The 24,586-nt window shown below is 40.2% G+C and overlaps 1 protein-coding gene across 8 annotated transcripts in view; it reads right to left on the bottom strand.

Annotated features, from left to right (window-relative positions):
• EBF1 (EBF transcription factor 1) overlaps window positions 1-24,586 on the bottom strand; it is a 270,793-nt gene that overhangs the window by 26,067 nt on the left and 220,140 nt on the right. For all 8 annotated transcript variants that reach the window (XM_039559534.1, XM_039559535.1, XM_039559536.1 and 5 more), the window contains exon 11: window positions 4,955-5,043. In XM_039559534.1, coding sequence (XP_039415468.1) covers window positions 4,955-5,043 — 89 coding nt within the window. The remainder of the gene's footprint in view (window positions 1-4,954; window positions 5,044-24,586) is intronic.

The raw sequence follows: 24,586 nt of genomic DNA, 5'->3' as shown, positions 1-24,586 counted from the left end.
CATCCACCACCCCATAAAGGTGATACTTTCACAGGTACCTCGCCATCTCAAAAGTTTTGAGGCTCTCTCGCTGAATATTTTCCATAGGATAAACAAAATATCAGACCTCAGCAACCTAAACGAGCTCCTCAACCAACTAAGGGCTCAAATTGTTAGGAAACGTAAAAAACCCCAACTGGTGAGGGTTCAATATCAACCTTAACTCTGATCTCACATTTCTGTAAATTTTACAGTAGAACGTAGAAACCTCTAAGCACATCCCATGACCTCCTTGCTGTACAGATGAACTCCAAGAGCTCCTCTTTACATGCTCCCCTTTCCTGCCCACACTTAGTATAAAAGTTTTCTGATTCTCTTTTTACACTGGGTGGGGAAAAAAGAAATGGTGCTTTCTTAGCTGAAAATTACTAACTTAGGTTAAAACACAGTATATGTTGTGTTAGCAGATGGCAATCCTTTCTGGAATTTCCATTGGGTCTGTCTGAAGCAGCAAACCTGAGCTTCATTGTCTTCATTGCTATTTTAACCTCTGCTAGCAAGCCTGGGCCAACCACCCACGTTTAGAGACAACCCTTATTTGCAATATAAACACTACCCATGTCACGATGGATAAAGGGCAGATCTGTGGGATTCCATACAGAAAAAGACAACTGCTTTTGCCAGCCTCTGATTCCTAATAACCACATGTCTTCTATTAGTGGCCTAAATGAGGAGGTGGGCTATGTCTTGGGGGGGTTTAATGACTGACCAGAGAAAAGGAGCTGAAGGGAAGGAGGATTCTGGTTACCTGTGCTCTCAGCACAGCAGGGAGGCCCCTGTGCACTAGAGAGAGAAGCTTCACTTTCATCTACATGAAGAGAAACCAGAAGTAAAGGTCCCTTTCAGGAGGGGTAAGGGGTCTCCTAGAGAACCCTGAAGGAACAGACTGGGAGGGAGAGGACATCAGATCACAGAGGGGGTTGATGCAATGACTCGTTTCTCAAATACAGAGTGAACAATCTTCTGCTTAATCTAAATACAAGTGATGAGTTGTAGGAGTGGTGAAAATGGCAAATAAAATCTAGGAAATTGCATATAAAGAGGAATTGTTGTTATTAAATCATTTAGGATGGATGTGTTTCAAATCTAGCTCACAGTTGAAGCTGTTTTACAGCTCTAGCTGTGGAGTTTTAACAAAATTGCAGAATTGCAACGTGTCTGCCAGGGATTTATTTTAAGGATTGCAGGGTAGTTACATGAATGAACCTTAATAGACTCAACATGTTGTTGTGATCTGAACTCTTCAGTGATCTCCACTGCAGTTTATGTGCACAGGAACCAACAGCACGAGTGCATTTGTGTGCCTGTGTGCAAACACACGAGATGGAAATGGGGCACACACATGTGCAGGGCTGTTCCCAGCTCCACACAGGCTCTCTACAGACTGCTCCTGCAGGACAATGACACCATTTCTCAACCTTAGCATCACATTTTCACTTCTCCCCAGAGATCTCTTGTTTCCTCTGATCTGCCTCCTGTCTGTATTAGAAAGGACAGGCTACACTGCCCAGCACACTCCTGGTACTTGATCTCACTACAAGCTTTGGGTGCTAATCCCACCACATCTTGTCACTGCTCCTGGTGCTTGTGGGCATGGGGGTGTCTGTACAGACATGCACATCTCCCTCCACTGGCTGCCTTCCTTGACCTGCTCTGCACAAGGAAGGAGCAGGATTCTGGTTCAAGCTGGCTTCATAGTTCAGCTGCCAACATTAGCTCCCACTCTTTTCTCCAGAAACTATATACTGCATTTCTGCTTTAAGCACATCAGCTGTCAATCTTGCAGTCCAAAGACCCTAGTTCCCAGGTGCTCCCATTCTCTTTGCTGTGGGAGGGCATTCTCTACTGGAATTTGGCTAACGAAGCACTGAGAAGGAGAAATTATTTTTTAAAATCTGGCTTCTTTCTTTGCCTTCTTCCAGGATATAGTTGGAACACTTAAAAAAATTCATCCTGAGCATAAATTTTGAGCACTTCTGAAAGTACTGGTTCTAAACTTGTGGAGATCAAGCTTCTCAAACAGCCTCAGTGGTTTTAGAAATGCTGCTAACTCCACCCTGGAGGGCAGAGCATGTGCTAACACTCACTTGATGGCCTCAACAATTCTCCTTGACTGCAGGGATAAGTCACAGAGCAGAATGCTCTTGATGGTCCATGGGAAGGGCAGCATGCCCTTATGAACACAAAAATTATAACCATTTCTACCTCTGGAAAGATCTCTAATTCACCAGTAATATTTCAATGGAATAATGGCCACGAACCCTAGAAGCAATTAGAGAAATATGATCTGTTTTATTTATTTAATACAAAGGCACAAGCTTTTTCATTAATAGAAAGTGATGATACCCTGTGAGGACAACGGGGAAAACGGAGGGAAGGATTTTGAAAGCTCTGAGCACTGCTCTACTCTCTGCTGTTTCTCTCGAACGTTTGCCCTTTCTGCCCGTGGTTCCACTGTGGGAGCCATATGGCTTCCAACACTCCTCTAAGTAGCCACTGAGAATTGTCTGTAGTGGAAAAGTGCCAAAGCCCTTCCTGGTTTAATGACATGGGGAAGAGCACTGTGCAGTGCTCACCAGCACAGAGGCTCACAGCGTCCTTGATGATGATCCTGGAGCCAGCAAGCGATGCTGGGAATTGAACCATCACTGCCTCAAATACAGAAGTCGACATGTGCCAACCCCTGCTGCATTCAGCCTCTGTGCGTGGCATATTAATGAGACTTGAACTTGAGGTCCAACCTTCAAGCTTGCACAGAAGGAATTACCCAAAGACAGAAAAAAAAGGTCCTGTCTTCATCTTGTTTCCCTCTAAGCTTGCTCAGTGTTACCAGTTTCTTCACTGAGTTTGTCCAACCCTTAAGAAGTAACCTTTTTTTTACGTCATCACATCTTACCTCTGCATACATAGCCACAATTTCCCTTGATTTAAAGGTCTGAAAAACTGGTTCAAAAGGTACTCCAAAGAAGCACATGAAGCCAAGAGGGTACAGGAGGGGACAGATGACTCAGTGCTAACTCTCAGTCTCATACCTTATCCATAAATACCTGCTAAATTTTGGAGTCAGGATATGGAGCTAGGAGAAGCTTTCTTCTGCCTGCTTTTATGTCCCATGACATGCAGCAGGAATATGTGGTACCAGTCTCAGTCAAAATGGGAAAGTGGAGGGTGCTCAGCCTGGAGGCTGCATTCCCACTTTCCCACACCAGCACAAAGGGGTACTGCTGGGGACCCCCTCGGTGCCTCAGGTGTCTAAAAGGAGCCCAGCTCCTATGGAAGTTGGTGATGCACCACAATCCCTGGCCACATGACCCAATTTGGAATTTCCCAGTCTTATTTTACTTGAATTTCCTGCTTTAAATAAAATCCATGGCCATCTCCTAGTCGGCTGGAATGTTGGGTTTAGGGAAGTTTTGTGCAGCATATTTTTGGGGCCTTCCAAATGCCTGGTGCATAGTGAAGGCTGGCTTCTTCATTTCTGAGAAACTGTTTTTCTCCAGAAGCACATTTGACAGCAGAGGCAGGATAGAGATAAAAAAAAAAAAATGCCCCTACAGAAGGATGCTCTCTTCCTTTGGAAAGGGTTGCACCTCTGGAGTGAAACTTGACAAGCCATGAAAGCTGTGTCCTGCTGCAAGTCGGTCCAAATGTTAGGGAAAAGGACAGCTTGCAGAGGGTGAACAGAGCCAATGGTAAGTGTAACTCTCCAGGACAGCATGTTTCTCTGATGGTAAGAGGGAAGGACAACACATCAGCGACCCCAAAACCACAGCCTGCAGCCTTCCTAGGCAAGATAAAGGACTGAATAAACCTGTAAAAAAAGTCACACACTGAATTTTATTTCTTTCAAGGAATTAAACAAATTAAGTTCCAGTGTTTAGGAAATCTTCTCACCTTTCAAACACTTTAGAAATGTAACTAATCGAAGTCTACAACAATCTCTGATGAAAGCCTTTGGACAGCTCAGGGAGCTACAGAAGAAAGGTCACAAGTATTGCCCAGTCATAAAGGCTATACTGGATGTACATTAAGTGAACAATTCATTTGTCTGTGTCTCAGGATTGCAAATTCACATCTTCTTTTCCACAGGGAGTGTTCTGACTCCCCAGCTCACTCAGTAACAGCAGATAAAACACGTGGTGGCAGCTGGCCACAGACAGTGACTCCAGCCCACCACTATTGCTCAGAGTTCCTGTGGACATGAGCAACACTTAAATCCCCCATCTCTTTCTCCAGCATATCACAAAAGTCACTGCAAATTCTTGCAAGGTAGAAAGAACAGATCTGAGTGCAATCCCAGGGTTTTCCCAGTACAAGAAGCCTGTCTGAACAATGCTGTCTTTCCCCCAGCTTTTACTTGACAGAAATCAACAAAAACCCTCACTAATTTTCATGGGAACATCACTTCAGTACACAATGCTGTAATTATATCAGCAATCCGGAAATAAAACAGCATATAATCATTATTATCCTAAACCAATACATGATGCAGCAGCAATGGACTCACATCCAATTAACTTGATTTTATCAATGGTGAAGTTCTCAAAATTATGCTGGCAAGTGCTACTGATACCAAAACCAAAAAGCATCATTATTCTATGAAAACACTGCTCAGGTCCCAAAATGGTAACCAAAAAAGATGTTCATTGTTAAGTATTTTAGAACACAGAGAATGATTCACATTTAAGAAAGGCAAGAGCTGTTTGAGCTGGCTGTGACTGAGAGGACAGCAGAATTCTCCTAAGGCTCCAGTGGGAGTTGCTGATTGGGCTTCCTTGGTCATGGGTCTGTTTCAGCTTATCTGGGTTGGGTACCAAACCAGGACCATCACATTTACAGAGCCTTGCACTTTCAGACAAAAACATGCAGTAACCATCTTTACCATATTTAATAAAACAATAAACTTTGTGCTGACCTTTGGCAAGCGTTCGGGGTCACCAGGGTGCCGGGGGATAACCTTCTGTAACCTTTGGAAACCATAGTCAATGGTGGGTTCGTTCAGAGCTGAAACAACAACAAACAACAGCGTGATGTGACAAAGGCACAGCAATGGGCTCAGGTGACAACGGGAAAGGCACCGCGAGACCCCGGCAGGACCACGGCAAAATCCCCTTTGGCTGGACCCAGCACTGCCTGAAATCCTGGTTCAAACACTGCTTGGGATTGGTCCTTTGACTTCAATCCAAGCCTTCCCACTTCAGCTCCTCCAGCAAAGCTGCTGGAAGATTTGGGGATGTTGCATTCATCTTCCAAAGCGGAAGCAATTATTATCTCTGAAAGCCACAGTGAAACCAATTTGATAAATACTTCACACCCCATGTTTCAGGTTGGGTTTTTTATACTATGAGGAAGGTAATTGGAAAACAAAAGTAGTAACTATTCCAGTGTCTTTCTTGCTCCAAATTTCATTATACATTTAATTTGCTCCATGTGCAATGCTCACAATTTTTGTTCTGAAATACAGGCATTTGTCTTGGCAAAGGTTTTATTTTTTACTCATCAACACTGACTTCAGCAGCTTAGGCTCCAATCAGCACTAAACTGATCCAGGAGACTTAATAATTAAAACAAAAAAAAAAATACATCAATGTTTTTAGTTCATCTTTCCCTAGTCCTTGTCCGATAAAATGGAGGTGAGAAATGGTGAAAGTGGAACACTTTAATCTTCATGAAAATGCTGGTCTCTCTGCATTAATGGAAGCTCTGATTGTGTCAAGCCTTTAAGCACATGCTTATCTGTAAGCACATACTTACACCCATTTGCTTTCAGCAAAGCAAATTTGAGCATATTATGTTTTTTATATGATTGCCTATAATTACAGGGGACTGCGCTGAATGACCTTCTAGCTATATTTCCAGTCATATGATCACTTTAAAACTCAGATGTTAGTGAGACTTCAACATGTGCTTAGAATTTCCTAAGTGCTTTGGTGAACTGGAACAGTCAAGTATTCTCGAGCATCTCTAAACAACAGCCCATCTTGACTCTCCCATGCCAATAGAGACGTGGAAATATTCCACAGCAATTTGTTCGAATTTTTTGAGTTAAATGGGGGGGAAAAAATCAATTCCAATGTGTATTTTTATATATTCAGCCTTTTCTTTTCTTTTGTGGAGGAAAAAACATATTTTTTTCATTTTTGAGTCACTTTAAAGTTTTTCTTATCTTGTCTTAGCTCATTAAATCAAAAAAATATATTTCTCGCACAAAATTTGCTTACTAATTTGCAAATATATCATACATCTTTATCAGGGTCTTATAATGAACTTTATTATGTGGCTAGAATGATGACATTTGAATATTGCAAAGAGATTTAGCATCAAACTCCATCTCCCAGCCTTAACATGCCATAACCTGTCTGTATTTCCATGTTTTAAGGGAAGAGAACATAATTCCATACTCCTAATGTTAAAGATCTTCACGTTTTCATGAAACCAATATCTAATCCCTGGCTTGTTTGCAATTAATTGGCATTCCATAACAAGCCCACAAAACAATCCCTTTAAATGATTGTTATTTTCAAACCAATTTCTACAGCATATTGTCCAGCTGGCAACCCAAGGGTCAGATTTTAATCTCCTCCTGGCACATCCCATCTCCATAAGCAAATCCAGCAATGCTGATGCAGACTGAGGTAGAGGAAGGTGGTGTTGGGGGGATCCAGACCTACCCAACATGGTGAAACACACGTGTGGCTGATGGGGACTGGATGGAGAGGCACAGGCTCCATCAGGACCTCAACATCCCTCTCATCTCAGAAAGGAATCCTCTGACCATATCCTGAAATCAGTCTTACAGTATTATGGTAACCAGACTAGAAATCCATCAGGATTTTACTTTCAGAGCTTTTTATATATCCTGGAGGTCATGACATCCCTCTATTCTCCTTGCTTCTTTGGGGTTTTTCCAGGCATTTCCTTTCATCAGGAATATCTGAATGTGACCTTTTATTTATATTCAGGTCATTATATGGAAGGAGTGAGAATAAGGCTTTTCCCCTTCTTGAGCACTTTTTGATTTTGGGATGGTGGGGCCTTTTCTTTCCCACCCTGGCCCATGCTGACCTCTCTGTTGTGTAGTTTTGCAGAAAATATCACTGTACCTTGGTTTAGAACCCCCTGGTTTCACTACCCCTGAGTTTACTTGCAAGGCTGCTTAGTTTAAACCTTCTTCAAATAAATTAATTTACTTCTATTTATATTTATTATGAAAAATAGCTGTTCTCTGAGAAGATTAAAAAAAAAACCCTACAGTTCAAATTTACATTTCTTTTGCAAATATGTTCAAAGATTTTAGTGTGGTTCTGTCAAATGTGTTTCTCCTCTAATTCAGTCTAGTTTATGGCCATTTTCCCTTTAGATCCTTTGGGAAAGTAGTTACTAAATTCTGCAGTATTACAAATGGAGGCCAGTTCTGAAATCCCCCCAGAGTTAGCAGTCATTTTCTCATATCTTCCTACACGTTCAACACATTTGAAATCCACAGAGTAATTCCTCTGAGTATTTTCTGAACTAAATGGCCAAAAAAAATGTTAATTTTATGGTCCAATCTCACAAGGCATCAAGCATACTGTGAGAGATAGTGAAAACTTTCTGCCTCAAAGAGCTTCAGCTTTACTTTAGTGGTGGGGAGAGGATGCACACAGCAACCTGCAGGATTGGGTCCTAAACTGCTGTTATCATATACCACTCATTAGTCTACAACCCTTCAACCTTTCAATCTTAGATAAAATTAAAAAAAAAAAAAAAAGAGATCTTTAGGTGCCTGGGCATCTTGACCACAGATTGGATACTATCAGTCCTCCAGCCCTTGTTCATTTACACCCCCAATGTAATTAATCATCTCTCAGTGAAAGAGATCTGTTCACGTATTTAACCCCACCTTCAGCATTAAAGCCAGACCGGTTGTGTGCCAGGAGGTGGAAAAACTCCAAAGAAAAGGGGATATTCACATCTCCAAGCACTGCAGAAGAGCTGATACAAGGTCAGACACCATCTCCCTGCAAGGTTTTCCTCTGCCCCAGAACATGTGATTGGTCTCTGCCGTTGAAGTCTATCCACAATAAGGCATCTCCCAGTCCTCTAATTCAAATAACAGTTTTCTTTCCATGATTGGAAAAAAAGAATCAATTAGAAATACAACTCTCTATTTGTGTTCTTGACATCCATACATGAAAAACAAGCTAACACACATGGTACTTAAAATGCATTCCCATTACCTTATATTTTAAAAGTACTATTGAAAGTACTGCTAACTTTAAAAAACTGTACGAAATTCAAATAGGTCCCAAGGCTAATGGAAGCAATTTGTATACCAACCCAAACTGACTGGCCCACTTTTCAAAATACAGGTATGATAATCTTGTGGTTTTAAAAGGACATTTAAATTGAAAGACTGTGAATTTAGTACATAATTATACCAATAGAACCCTTTAACTTGTCAACTTGTAAATCTAAAAGGCTATCAATCATTTCTAAAGAGGAAATAAACCTTAAAATTCTTTGATTGACAGTGCTTATTTTTTATGTGGAAAGAAAAAAAAAGGAGTAAAGTGGCCAGAAATCCATTTACAAAAGTACATTGTTTTACATAGGTGAGTAAAAAGCCAATAATTACACCTCCAAAAGACATATAAATCAAGGTAAGTACTTTTCCCTCACTTACATATTTTAAGTTGCAGTAAACTTCAGGTAACTTTTTATTAAAATACTTTTCCAAATGCAAAGCTTATTGAAGCCATTAATAGAGTAGCATTTTCATTTAAGCTAATATAATCATTTTTGCAAATACAAGATTTAAACCATTTTTCTTCTTCCAAACAATAAACTTTCAGCCTGTCTCTTGTGTGAATTAACTAAAATTACACCCAGGTGTACAAAATCTGTCTATCTATCCTAGTGTCTGAGTTGAGGCACAATATTTATTATTCTTACCATTTTATGAATTACTTCTTAAACCCTTGAGGAAGAACTTTCTTTCAAATTAGACTCCAACAGAATAAGCCATGAAGCTCTTTATGCAGCAAGTCTAAAGCCATAACTCATAAAATCTAAGGCTTTTAATCAAGAAAATGCACAATGTCTATGGAAATAGGATGTGTACATTATATTCATCTTTTCAAAGTCCAGTTTATTTTTCAACAAAAATGCTGCTTATGCCTTTGAGAAAAAATGTTTCCATCATAACCATAATTTCAAATTCTGCACAAATAATTTTAATAACCAGATGCAGATAATCCACCATCTTTAAAATTATTTTTTTTTTTTAACTAGTCAGTGGAGGACTTTTTTTAATATTTCACATAATGAATTCCTACTGTGTCAATAAAGCTTTGGTTGTTAATTGAATGACTGTCTGATGTATCTGAGAGAGAAATTTGTTTCTCTGGCCATGCTGCCAACTTACAGCAGAATGATCGACACTTAATATCAGCAATTAAAAGGACCTGTTCAAATATCATATGGAATTCGTACCTTGGGGTAGTGTAGGAGAGCCCTTCACCAAGGAAAACTCATTCAGCAAATGCAGAGTAATTGAATTAGACACATTTTAACATTATTATTCAAAGAAAAATAAACACACACTACATAGAAGCATTATGGAAATATTTCAGAATGTAAAACATATCCAGTTAATTTGTTTCCCATGCATTCATGGTTTCATTTACTCCTTTTATTTTTCAGTCCTTGTTTCTTTTTCATTCTGTTTGACCCAAAACCAATGAGAAAGCAGCACTTAGACCTCTGAACTTCCCATATGCTTTTCCAGTGGAAAAGGCTGCAAGGAGAGGGAAGGGACTCTGAGGGCTCAAATAACCAAAAATAAAAGCCTGAAGGCTACAAAAAAATTTGCCTCAGGTCCACAGGTCTGACCGTCCCTATCTCAGATGAGAAATCTGGTCTTGATTGTTTTAAGTGAAACACTCAGGGAAAGGCTGTACATGGGAATTAAATATCCCACAGTGTTTGCTCCTGTGGTGAAACAGGGAGTCGCTGAAACAGTGGAATGGAGGAAGATTTTTTAGACTCTTCCTCTGTCTCTTCACAAATTCATTTTGTAAATTTGGCTCTACAACAAAATTAGACAGCTTGTGACAGGTCCTGAACTGCAGTGTCAAAGATGTGGGGCTTTGGGGTCTTCAAAACAGTTGTTTTGGGTTTTTTTCCTGTCCAATTAGAGAAACTTCATCGGAATATAAATAGAAGGTGACTGTGGCCAAGACACACAAAGGTTTGTGTTTCAACATCTCACAGCCACAAAAGACTTCTGCTGCAAGCCCCTGACCCTAACAAAATAAAACATTGACTGCAGAAGATGGGAATAGGACAGGACAGACCATAATAATGTCAAACTCCACGTACTAAAATGCCTCACTAAGGCTCTGCAGCACAGCAGTGCTAGTGAATGGTGTTATAAAGCAACATTCTGACACCAAACCCAACTCTTATGCACAGTGGCCTCTCTCTGCCTGCTCTACAGAGAGAAAAAAAAACTTCAAAACCCCATCATCAAATGAGAAAAAGTCTGTTCTGCAAATCTCCCTGCAAAGACTTTTCCTTTGCTAATTAAAGCTCCTTAAATGAAAACATGCAAGCATTTGAGCTATTGGTTGTTGTTGTTGTTGTGAATTTGTCTTGCTTTTTCTAAAGTTTTCTTTCCCTGGAGTGTTTATTCCCACAAGCAATGGAAAACGGAAGTGGGTGGGACAGCGAGAGCCTGCACAGAAAGGTCTGGGCTAGAAAGGCTCTTCCAGTGCTAACCCAGAATTTCCTTGGTTTTCTGGTCTTGGTACTTAAACATGCCCCTGTGCACTGAGTTTCCACTTCTAAAATCAAACCGTGGCATCATGTCATTTTTTGAAAATTAGAAATAGAGTTATCCAAAATGTAATTCCTACATTTTATTGCCATGTAATGCCCCAACAGACACCACGTGCACGCACCAAGCAGCGAGGAAAATGCAGAGGTGAGTCAAGTGATAAACTGAAGATAGAGATCTCCCGAGTTTCCCTAGTGACTGCTCTTTACTTGAACTAAAGATGCAATAGGCCAGTGTTTGAGGCAGCTCCACTGTGTTCATCAGTGTTATTACAAACATGATAGACAGCGTGATATTTTCTTCCTGAAAACAATTTTTTTCCTGCAACTTAGAATCAGAGGAGCAATTCCCTTCCAACCCAGCTCACTGTCTGCAGCCAGAGATGGAGGTGCTGAAGATGCAAGGAATGCATGTGTTGAGCCCCAATTTTTTATGGAAGTTACAGAATGCAATTATGAGATCTGCCTAGCAGGAATCATGTGTTGCTTTCTCCAAACACATCAACTCTGAAAGTTCACTCTTAGCAACCTGGCTTGGGGGAAAAAAAAAGTCAAACAATTTGTGAGCTTCACAGTTTCTTCTTCCTCTGACTGCGCTGACCTCTGGTCTAATGGGGAAGATTTGGCCTTAAGGGAGTCTGAAACAGAGTCCAGTTTCAGGCACTGGAATTTAAACATCCCAATTTCACAACAGGCTGGTAGAATTCACTGGGGATGTGCATACAGAGGGCCAGAGGGAAATTAATGCATGTTGGTTACTTCGTCTGGCCGTCCAGGTTAATTGATGCATCTTTGGCAGTCATTATAAAAAGGGGAAGAACAGCATTTACATCTGAATATTTTTCAGTTTTTCAGACATATTCTGGCAGTGCATGTGAGCATGCAGCAAAAAATTTGCTGAAAATGGCTGGTTCTCAATGGGTTGTCCCTTCATTCAAATAAATAAATATATATATGTGCACACATAAACACAAGCACAGAAATGCATCCAAGTCAAGATTTAAAATAATGGCTGCATAAGGTTAGTTATAAGATCTATATTTAGACCTGCTTTAAAACATTTTAAAAATAAAGACACTGCATATATTTTTAAACTGTTGGCTCAGGAACAGATGCAGAGATGTACCATACAGAGTGTGGGAGATGCTAAACAGTCACCTCATGTAACCTTTTCTTTCATTCTGTATTCTGCATATTTTCAACATTTTTTCCCTTTGCATGCACTTCACAAATTCCACAATGTAGGTGCAGACATCTTTAAAATTGTCATAGGGATAATTTTGGATAACATACAGGAAGTTTTTTCCTTTTTTCACCTTTCACAAACTCCTTTGAGGTAGACAGTATTGAAAATCACTGCTGAAACTTGTTGGTATGCAGAAATACTTCCTTTTGAATAATGCCTCTCACACTGTTAACCTTGTTATTTCTCATCATCTCTTCAGATTATTAAAAAAAATAATTATCACCAGGGGATGCATAAATGAAAAACTCGGTGTCCTGTGTGAATTTCTATCAGAAGCATCTTAGCCTAAATTTGGCTGTTTCTCAGAATTGCAGACTTCTGACATGCAAGTGCACTATGGTCAGAGCAAAAAAGAATCTTCAAGAGAGAAAATTGGAAAAACACCAGTGCTCACATCCAAAATCTCTGAAAATGAGATTCACAGGGAAATACAAGTAGAGCTGAATCATAAAAATGAGATGAATTATGCCTAGTTGTAATGAATATTATAGGTGTGGTGCTCGTGGAAAGGGCTGACCTGCTGTGAGGTTTAATTTAGGTCTTTAATCCCTCTCCATAACTAATTTTAAATCCCTTGGGAAAATAATAGTTTCCAAACACCTTTATTTCTAAATATTAGCTTTCACTTGTCTACATGAAATTGCAGTGAGGCTTCACCCAAAAGAAAAAGGACCATTGTGGCTATACCCTGGATGATGCAGCAAATTGTTTAAAATTAAAACAATTGAGTTTGTTGTTTTCTAGTTTGTACATTTAAATAAAAATGTATAATTTGAGAGCTTTCAATAGTCTCTGACTTCAGCAGCAGATGTATCTACCTGCTTCCATAATTGTTCAGGCTTTGGGGGTTTTTTTCTGCAAAAATTTTGACAATAACTGTTATCAAGGGTAAAAAAAAAAAAAAAAATCATACCAGCCTGTCTGATAAACATGTTCCCTGCCCTCACACCCCAGTGAGCACTGTGACACTATACTTTTATCATCTAGTGTGTGCTCAGAATGAGCTTAGAACAGCAATTGCCAGGAATAGGCAGGCGATAAACTGCATTGATTTAACACATCTTGTTTTCAATCATGCTCGGATTTTCTGAGCACGCATTTTTCCTGTACTTCAGCTTGTAGCTTTTATCTGACGAGCTGATCCCTTTTCACTGGAAAATGAAAAGGTCGCACAATAAGACACGGTTTACTGGAACTTGAGCACGCACCAGGGAAAGTATTTTAGATAAATACTGTCAGACATAGTGGAGCTGAATTTCAACAACACAATTGCTAAACAACAATACTTATTACTCTCTAGAACAAGCCTACAAGCAACTTATGGCTCACAGCAGGGGAGATCTCAGAGTTAGGCTCAGTAGTTAAAGAAACCTAAGCTTGTTTAAAGATGCAGCATTGCTTTTGCCTTACATGCACCAACCAGCCCTACCCCAGGACCAAACTAACACCCCCTCAATTCCTTTCCTAGGTAACTTATAAATTATGGAAAACCACAGCAATGACTTTTCTTATTCTTTTGTCTCTTTTCTTGGCAGAAAGGTGATTGACTACATGCTTGATTTAATTTAATCAAATGGAGTACTGGGTGCTGGTAAAAATAAAATTATCCAAATGTGAAAGTAATTTAACCGAAACTAATTCATTAACCAAGGTGAGTTGCTGAGGAGGTCAGTAAACAAGCAAGGAGTAATATGGCATGAAGCATCTACCAAAGACCAAGGTACAGTAGGCTCAGAAGGATAATTCTTATTCATTTCCCTCCTCCCTCTGAAGTGACTGCAAGGATCCTGACCAATACAGGACTGGAAGCAAAATATCCTCTCCTTTTCCTATCAGAAGGGGCAAATAAAATTTCCAAGTTATTTCTTACTGTACTGATTGTACCCAAGAAAAGATACCACCTATTCTTCATGGAAGCTGCAATACAAAGGGAAGTCCCAAAACCAAAGCATCATCCCCACAAACCTCCTCCCCATTTCTCAGCAATGTCAGTGCAAAACTGGTGTGAAATATTTATGTTTTCCTTTTTTCTCCTGAATGTGCTTATTATTCACTTAGGTTCAGCACAAACTCATCCTAAATTTACTTTGTGCAAGATCCTGAACCAGTTAAAAGCAGAACCATTCTGGCAAATTTTCTGAAACTACACTGACACTGGCTGAAGTTTAGCTAGTCTTCTGCCTATACACATCAGATGGCCAAGCCTCCAGCTCTAGTCAGAGCCATCCATCTTTCAGATATTCCGCTCACATTGTAAGTCTTACAGAAAGAATATCATAAATATTATTTAAGTTACATTTTTGAATTATAATTTTAAATAGGCAAGTCACAAGCAAAGGGATAGTCCTTAAGAAAAGCATAAAGTAAAATCCAACTTTGCATGCAATGCCACTTTACATTTAGCTCCATGAGCCTGACTCTAAGAGAACTCACACGAGCATCAATTTCTCCTTCTCACCTGGCAAGGTTTTGTTGCTATTTTTTTTTTGCTAGAGGAGTAAGCTGAAAATCTGTGCTGCATTTTAGGGTTATCTCATGCAGCACAGGCAGAATTCTGAAATGTCTTCTCCATTAAGTGCTCATAATCCCAGAAATGAAAGTAACTCATTTCTTCCCAGGGTGCCTGTTAACTGAGAAACTCATCTTAATTGAATGCACAGCTCAGTTAACCATCTTCACACCCTCAAACCATTAGTGCCCCATGGACAGCTCTGCCGGGTCCCTGCCTGCCTGAGGCTCAGCAAAGGAGGGGATGTGCTGGAGGTGATGAGCAAACACTGTCAGGGGCTGGTGCTCCTGACAAAATGAGAGCTCTGGGGCTGAGCTGGCTTTTGCTAAATTATTGGCATTAGATCACCTTGCTGGTCAGTTACAGAGGGATCAACAAATCCCGCAGCTCTGTCCCCAAACACGAGCTAAGTATCCTCGAACGTGCCTACAGAGAGATCACTGGTCTGGAATCCAGAGCCTCACAGGCAGAAGGGAAGAGGAAGCAAAAATAATTGCTTCTATCCCTCCCTTCTCATCCTGCCTCTCTTCCACCCTCACAATTTACCATCTAGAATGCACTCGGTAAACCAGTGAAAGTGAGTGTGGAAATTGAACTATCCAAGGTTACATCCATTTGCCTACAAAGCTGATATCTCAAAAAGAAGCTGTAAAGGCAAGGAAGTGAAGAACCAGCCTGAAACTCACTGTCCTGTTACGAAACACTCCCAATATTTCATTTACAGCAGGAATGAACTTTGGTTCGGTGGTCACTGAAGTTTGGGATACGCATCAAAACGTCTGAGCTGGTTGATGGCACCCCAGAGCAGTAACCCCATCCCTGTGCTCAACTAACACTGTTCTGGGGTGGCTGAAACCTTTCTGCACTCCAGCAGGGCTCACCAGAACTAACCACCTTCCTTTTAACAGGACTAAAAAAATATTTTAAGTGTTATTGGATTGTTTTTTCCTAAATTGGAAATATTAAAATTTCCCTAATTAACACAGAGGTGGAATAAACAGATTAAAGATTTTGAAATGATCAGTAAATAGAGTGAAAGATGTAAAGTTATGATGGATAACCAGATACCATCACATAGGTTTAAAATCATGCACTTGTACTTATTTCCTAATTTTCTAGATATTATTGGCAGCCTATAGGAAAATTCAGATCTCAGCTCTGAAGTTATCAATAAAATACCTTCCGAGTGGCATAGTATTGCCATTTTCTCTTGTATAAAACAAATACCTGCTTTCCATCCAATTCAAAACAAAAGCAAACTCCACTGTAATGGATTACATTATTCTGCACACATTTTTTTTTCCTAGTAGATTTCATAAGAACTGTTGTCATAAAAAATTGCCACCAAAATCTATGTGTATTGTATTAATATGCCTCAAAGTTCAATACCGACACAAACAGTATCATCAGGTGATAAAAACAAAGATGCTGCAAGTGTGACATGAAAAAAGAGTATTCGAATGCTAAAATCTAATTTAGCAATTTGCAAATTGCTGCTCTAAAAGGAGGAATTTAGCATTAATCTCGCTGGAAGTGGCATATTTATCAGGAACTGATTTGCAGCTTTCCAGGCAGTAAGCAATGATATAAATACACTTCTGGGTCCATCAGCACTATGCAAGAGTGAGCTTAAACAGACAAACCCACGGAGGTCCTGGGTGTGTGAAGGATTAAGCACCTGGCTGCCACAGTTAATTAGTGTGCACAGAGGATGCACTGATGCTCCTGCTGCAAACCAGCTCCATCACAACTGCCCTGGGGCATCTCCGATTCCTGCTCTCCTGGGCAGTGTATCTCAGCTCCAGGGAAGATTTTCCCTCCTACAACATGGCCCCTGTGCATGCCAAGCCCGTCCTCTCTGTCAGCGCACCTTCCCTCATGGAGGTGCACACAGGGAAAGGGATGGGACTGCAAAAATGTCCAATATCTTGGGCTTCAGAGAAAATCACCCTGGTTTTGCACTGCAAGCCCTGTGTTGATGCTGGACAGCCCATGTATGTCCATGGGCAGCTGGGCACGGCCAGGGGGCTGACCACACCTTAGAGGTGTGAGAAGAATCCCACCAGTGGGGTTTTCTCACTCTCTTGGCTTTGATTTCTACGTTCTGTGTGGTCTCCTCCCTACCTGAGCATGATACACATTCAGTGGTAAAAGCAGTTATTGAAATAAATCTCAGTTGCAGCTGATCGAGTAACAAATGGACACTGACAAGGTTCTGTGCATCTTGCTGGAGCAGATGGATCCTTGCTCACCAAAGCCAAAGCTGGAGGAGACACAGCAATGATATTTAAGTCTAGGACACACAAACTGGTTGAGGCTTTCTCGAAATAGCAAAGGGAAATGCAATGTCACCTTTTTCTTCCAAACTTTGCTTGTTGCACAAAACAAAAGTGAATGAGCAAAAGAAAAGCAAAAAAATTCCCCTGGGATTCACCTGCTCTACCTGTCATTTCCTTTTGTTCCCTTTCCTTCTGCAATTCCCCCCACACCAGCAGCACAACAGAGCGCCCTTCAAAAACTACTATTGCAGTAGTTTATCACAAGTATAAAGTAAAACATGAAGTACTGAAACACAAATAAAAGGAAACTAAATACACCATCTCCTGGGCACCTTGAACAAAACTAGAAAAAAAATACTTTTTCTTAACATTCAAATATTCTGAAATTAAATAATTGGAAAGGGAGAGGTGGGACTAATCCAACTCTGTTTTAAAGCTTCTTATACTGTGAAATCCCATATTATTCTACAGGCACTATTCACCATGAGCTAAACTGACCCACTGAACTCTGGCATAAGTGTCAGATGGCAGAATTTGGTTTCAAGTACTCTTGAAAAAGTACTCAGGGTTGACTTTTATCACATTCAACTACTAAGCATGCAAATCATTATTTATTATTTCTTAGGCTTTCAAATCTCACCGGATTAAAGAACACATTACATGATCTGGTCAGAATTTTTTTAGCTCTGTACTTTAATCAGATTATGGCTGTGGAGACCTTAAGTTTCAGGACATTTCCCCAGCAAAGAAGATGTATTTCCAGCAGCAAGAATGAAGTCACCCTTTTTGTTGTGAACCTATGCAGTGGTTTTTGCCTAAGAGCTCTTTCCACATTATTTGGCATCATACATTCCCTGTAATTTATAGCAGTCCTGAATTATTTCTCAGTTTCAGAGCTGGGGAATAAACAGCCACAAAACCGTAAAATTTAGGTACCTATGCCTATTTAAAAATCCCAGCAGGCACCTAAATGAACTTTCAGGACTCTAAATGCAATTAAAATTCTGACTTTAAGTAACAGGGTCAAAATTACAAAGGAAGTCTGAGACTCAAAACAGGGTTTTCTGCCACTGGAAGAAAACCTGCTGCTCACCAGTGCTTGGACCTGCAGTTTGAACTGTCTGATAGCATCAGGAGACATTGAGGTGCTGCAATCAGCCAAGTTTTAGTGAACTAAATCTGTAAATAATCACAAGGAACAAAATTCAAGATTTCTTTCTCTGTGCTGTGCTGGGCAAGGGTAAAAGAGTCGCCTGTTGGGCATAATTTTTAGTAGTAAACTGCAGAGGAAAGGAGATGTGAGTCAATGATAACCTCCTATTCCAAGCACATAAAACGTTTCAACTTCAAAAGGCACTAATGAGTAAAAATTAGTATCTGCCCATCCCTGTACTATTGCCTTCAAGTAGAATTTATTCTATTTGAAGTTTTTTTTTTTAAATGTATTTGTATTCTTAATTTATTCCCAGTCTTCATGAAAGCTTTTGGAGACATGTAAGATTCACCCCCCCCAAAATGACATTCAGCGACTGTTATTAACTTCCCATTTCCTAAGAGGTTGCACAGAGGAAAAGCAATATTTTCCAACCTGTGGTGTACAAAACTCCAGGACCCCAGAAGTCTTGCAACTGCTTCTTGGTGGCCCATGAAACGGAACTGAGAGAGGTGCAAGTCTGTTGTCAGCTGGTTTAAAGCCACTGCACAATTCATTGTTCAAACGTCTGCATTTGCACTGGAAAATATTTACGTGTCCACAACCCTAAAAATATTGAAAAGAGACTGCAATAGATGGTTTGTTGGCACAAGCTCTCCTCCCACTGGAAGATTTGCTACATACATTGAGGCACCAGCTTGGAAGATTGTGGATATTTTCTGCTGAATGGGGCCCTTGGAGAGGAAATATTTGATTTACTGCAGAGTTCTCATTTCCCTGAATTGCAAATAAAGTGTAATTTGATTAAATGTAAATGAATCCTACAATACTTTTGGTGGCTTGTCTGAAACAATTGATTGTAATGGGCATCCATCATTTGGCTTGATTTTAATTCAGAGACAAAAAAGGCAAAATGAGAAAACTAAAGCAAGTGCCACTAACATTCTAGAGCTGGAGCAGTCGGGATTCCTGGCGTTGGACTGTCATTCCCATTGTTCTCAGAGCAGAGGGGAAATGCAAAAGCAAAAGCAGAAGAATAATGGGAAACACATACATAGAAATAGATCTAGAGAAAAATTAAGCTTTTTCACAACAAGTTCTGTTAAATCAGCTTAAGGAGCACAATTTGTTAAATTTATTTTAACCTCCATATTCTAAAATGAATGAGCAAGGAAGATGAATATTGCTCTGTGTTTCTCAGTTAGAAGAAAAGCTTTGTTTTCATAGATCACCCAAGTCTTTTTTCACCAAAATAATTTCCAAGTGCATAATACTAACTTCAGCAGTTCTTGTGGTTTGAAATAATAAGAGAAGTGAAATTACTGATACATACAGGCTTGATAAACTTTTGGTGTCACTTTCTTCAAATGTGGAACTACTCCAACCACAGAGATAATAATAGATGACCAGATTGTAACTGCTTTATTGCTTCTTTTTCCTCATAAATTTTAATTTTGGAAAGTTAAGTGAAAAATGTGGTTTCAATTTCCTACAAATTGCACACAATTGGGTTTTAACAAGAAATAGAAAGAGATGGTACGTTCTTTGGAGTGAATTAGGGAGCGAATTAGGGAGAGGAGCTTATTTCTTTGTCTTTCAGCATCATCAGAATAACAAAGTACAAAATGCAAAAAAGATGACTGAGGAAAAAAAAAAAGCAGCTGTACAATGTACTAAGAAAAGCAATGAGTGATTCTTTATCTAAATAAGCTCTGAGCAATTTAACAAGATAATACCTGCTCTAGCCTTTCTCCCCTCTGTTTTACCAGACTGGAGCTTAGAAGAACTCAGGCTGCAGACACGTGTTCCAGGAAAGCCTCTAACAAGCAAACACTGCGTACATAAAATCCTGCTTCCTCAGAAGGCAACAGCAGCTGCCCGAGTGCTGTGCAAAGCAGCCCTGCTCAGACCATGTTACAAAGGCCTGGATAAATACTTACACTGAACTAACAAAACAAGAGCAGAAATGAAAGCCAAGAGAAGACAGAGATAATATTGATTTTGCCCAAGAGGTACACGGGGCTCAAATCTGTGTGTGGCTTTACCCACACTACCCACACCTACAACTACTTTACACATATTAGGACCTTAAATCATATTAAACGTGACCCAGATTTCCTTCAGCAGCAATGGTCCAAGAGAGGTTTTTAGAGGGAAGATGCTCTGGAGTAGGTAAGGGCAGCACCGAGCAAAGGTTAAGAGGGGATCCTGCCAGTGCTGCCAGCAGAGAAGGGAGTGGGATTAGCTCAGGATGAACAGGGAGGTGACCCAAGTCCAACCAAACCTCTTGGCCAGCACAGCTATGAGATGGGGTGCTGGAGATTAAAACACAAGATGGAAAATCCACTAGTCAGGCAGTCAAGACGTAATGTAAGGACTGAAGGTATTGTGAATCTTAGAATAGCCCCGTGAAAATGTGCAGTGGTTGACAATTAGATTCCTAACTTAATCGAGCACCTGAGTAACCTAAAGAGTTTCCTTGACTTCCAAGTTGTTTGGATGCTTCTATGTAAGGATGCTCTTGAATCTTAAAGGATATCAATTGATTTATACCTTTTTAAACAAAAAATACAGTGAAAATTAGGTAGTAATATATGTAAATATGAAGCCTTTATCAGTTTTCTTTAAAATATCTAAAAATATGCAAACCTTATGGAAAAAAGGTAGGAAATAAACAAAAGAGACACATATTTAATGAATTTTAGTGAAAAAGGAATTTTCATTATGAGAGTCTATGTGAAAAAATCAATTTCCCTAAGAAAAAAAATTCTGGCACTGTAAGTAGCACTTCAGGGGGGAAAAAAACCCATCTTCCATAAAAATTCAAATTATCAAATTTGTGAAATCTAAAGGGACAAAAGTTATTAGAGAATTACTGTAGAAATTTGAGAAAATATCGGTGATGAATTTCATGCAGCTTTAGACTTTATTACAAATCCCTAGGAATTTTTTTTCTCCAAGAAAACTTTCATTGGCCAATAACCGTAAACCTCAAACTGTTTTCTAAAAACACACATGTGAGCTGATGAAACAGTTCAACTGCTCTGCTGACACCCCATGCCATGGTTGTTTCCTGTGTTAGATCTAACACACATTTTCCGTCTGTCCTATGGCTGGAATCGCCAAAGGCAGAAAAACCCCACAGGCATTGCCAGTGCCTTAAAAAGATGCTTTAAGGCACAGCCCCAACAACTTAACTCACAAGAATATAATTCTTCCAGTGAATGGAAAGACCTGGTCCTACCTCTTTCCAGAGGCAACAGCATGGAATAGTTGCAGATTGCAATAGTCCCTTCCTGACTGGAGATGCAAAGAGTGCAAGAGAAGAGGGTTTTCTTCACCCCACGTGTCCCCGCAGAGTCAGAACACACACCTCAGTCATTTATCATCATGCCAGCTCAGCCTGCCAGCCTGACAAGGATTTTTCCCCTGGGGCTTCTAAACTAGAAATGTTATTTAGGTTACAAAAACAATTGCACGTTTTCTGCTTCCTGAGCCAGCATAGACCTGCGAGCATGCAAATGAAAGGATCTGAAACCTGCCAGGGCTGCGGCCACAGCACATCCCTCAGCCTTCCTTGGGCAGGGAAAGCACACAGGGATGGAGGGAGAACTCTGAGAGGCACCACGGCCACTGCAACCCCTGCTGCTTCTCTATCGACGGGTCAACTCTTACTGCAGGGCCCTGCAGTTCACAGAAAGCAATTTCCTTTGGCCTCTGCATCAGCCACAGATTATTTTCTTCCTTTCATTTTTCCTCCCTTCCCCCCATTCCTTGAGCAGAAGTGTCTGCCTCACTCTGACCCCCTCTCTGTATGGATTAAAGGGGGGGAAAAAAGGACAAACCTTGGGAGCCCAACAACACTGAGGATCCAGAGCAAATCCTCCAGATCAATGTTGGCTGAAATTTGCAGGAAGCCTGATCTGTTCAGAACTTGCTCATCTGGTCTGGCTCCTACTTCTAGATAAAGATCACGGGATGCAGTAAGTTTGCAGCACATACAGCACAGCTTCCTCACAGAGCAGGATGCACCTTTGCCTTCACAAGAGCTAAAATGCTCTTACAGGAGGGCACTGGTTTTTTACCTCACACAATTTCTCCTTAATTATTTCTTTGTTTTCACATAGGTAAATCTTACGTGTGCTCATTATAAAACTCTCACTGCTAAATTATTTATGCCAAACAATCAAGTGTGGTACCTTTGCAGATGTCAGCAGATAAACAGAAATGCAATGTTGCATGATGGAGTTTAATGCTGTGGAAATGTCGGGGTGCTTATTTTAAAATTCCACTGACCTTTGCTGTCCTATTTTCAACTTTTGCTTATTACCACAGTAAGGAAACGCTGCAACAAGACTGGGAATTTTTATACGAGGATCCTGAAAGCCAATATTTAAGGGAAGCATGTTTCCTCAATGACACCATTGCTGATTATGTGCTATCAAGAGGCAGCACAGAGGAACCATTTATACAGCCCATGGGCAATATGAGACACAGCAAAGAGCAAAACAAGCAAAGCCAAACTCCAGGGTCGCCTGAAAAGGAGCACGGGAGCACAATGTCTGCGTGTTGTTCCAGGGGGCTGCTGTGACATTAAGATATTATAGGTTTGTGGTTATTTGGGGGGTTCCTCTCTTTCCCTGCTGGCACTCCAGGCTCTGTGGGACCTGTGTAACAAGGCAATAGTGTCTGGGAAATAATGAGCAGGGGAATGCAGGGCTGTTCTTTCATTGCAGTGTTAGGTGCGATGTTGCACACTAAAGCACCAGATCAATACTTCCAGCAGCAACCCGTTCAATACACCTGAATTATTGCTTCATTTTTCTTCTTATTATAGATGAGTTGTGTTATTATTTTCCCCAAATCGATATTTTACAACCTTTTTTATCCGTTTCTCCATAAATTTTGTGATTACTTTAAACTGGGAATTCCGGTACACTAAATAAGATGCAGTATCTGAGAGGTAGTGAATGTACCAACACAATTTTTTACTCCAGACACTGCTTAAAGGCAGATCCTAATCAATAGCTAAGTAGGAAAATTTTTACGTAAGAAAGTTGGAAGCAGCACCACGCTTACAAAATGAAAATCCAGGTTCCTAGAAAATACTGGCTGCAAAAGAAGACTATTTTAGAAATACAGGGAAGGAGAGGTCTGATGGGCACTTTGCGTGGGAAATTTAATTCCAAACAAATATGCTTTTTACTTCCCCTCAGCTAAAGGGCGACCATAATTCACTGAAATTGTTTCTTACAAAGCAGATAATCCTGTGCACCTTAGAGTGATTTAATTAGCTTCCGTAGCTGTCTCCTGCTAAGTGTTTAAAGCATCTGCAAATCAAATCATGTTAACTCATCTGCTGCACCACTTTCTTTGTTCTGTGCATAGGACCTTCCTAATAGCATTAATAGAAGCATGAGTTTCCCTGGAGAGGGGAGTAGCAAAGTGAGTTAATTACATAGTTATTGTAAAATTGTGTACATTATTCCACAGAACACGCTGGGTAAGTATTAAGTTGCTACACTGAAAATAAAGACAATTTGGGGTGATCCCAAGTACCAAAATGGTACAATTTGAAAGGAAAATGCAGATTCCCACCGAAGCTGGAGGAATTCTGCCAAATTCCTGCATGCAGTCTGCCTGGCCTGGCTGCTCACGGACTGCAGTGCAGGACCCTGGCTCTTCCCTATGCTTCAGCTGCAATGTCTATCCTCACATTTACTGCACGATTACAAGATCGAGCAGTAGGAGGTACAGTAATCTCCATTCAATGTTTTATAACACTTTAAAATTTTTAAAAGCAAAAATAAAAAAATCCCTAGGATTTTCTGCTATAATTTGTACAGTTTTCTGCTGATATCCACTTGGTCTAATTAGGCATCACAGAGCCCTCAAGGAGCAAGTCCAGCAGTTTCTTTGGATCTGGGCATCAGGACTACAGTGGGGCAAATAATTCACAACAAACTATTCCCAGGCAGTAACTCTCCAAAGAGATATTTTTCTCCAATTATTCTGCTAAATTAAAATATTTGTCAAATAGTTTTTCTGACCAACCTTATCCTTGTAGATAGATAATTGCAGAGTGGATTGTTACAAATTTTTTGTTTAAATTCTCCATTTATAGCATTTGTTCAGCAAGGGCATCACCTCACCTGTGTCTTTGCTGACTTTGAGTTCTATTTCTTACCAACACTGAGTTTTACTTCCTTTTGTCCAGACAAAGACATGGAAAATTCACTTTCCACAGCACACTCCTGAGTTTTTCTCAGGAGGGATTGTTTCACCACACTCACTTGTTCAAACATTCACGGGGAGCAAAACACTACAGGGAAACTGAAGGAAATTCATTGCCAAAAAACAAATGAATATTCATGGTCCACAGAAATACCCTTATTTCCCAGCTCTAATCAGCATGAACATCTGTGAAAAAAAGTCTAATGGGGGAAATTGGAGAGGGGAGGGGGGTCATTTCCATCCTTTCCCTTAGGCCCCAATTTAAAGGAGGTTCATTTGTCTTTTTAACAGAACTTGCAAGCGATGCA

This window comes from Corvus cornix, chromosome 13, assembly GCF_000738735.6.
Source record: "Corvus cornix cornix isolate S_Up_H32 chromosome 13, ASM73873v5, whole genome shotgun sequence".
Taxonomy (NCBI): Eukaryota; Metazoa; Chordata; class Aves; order Passeriformes; family Corvidae; genus Corvus; species Corvus cornix.
The sequence above is the reverse complement of the archived record's forward strand: the minus strand, read 5'-3'. Positions and strand labels throughout refer to the sequence as shown.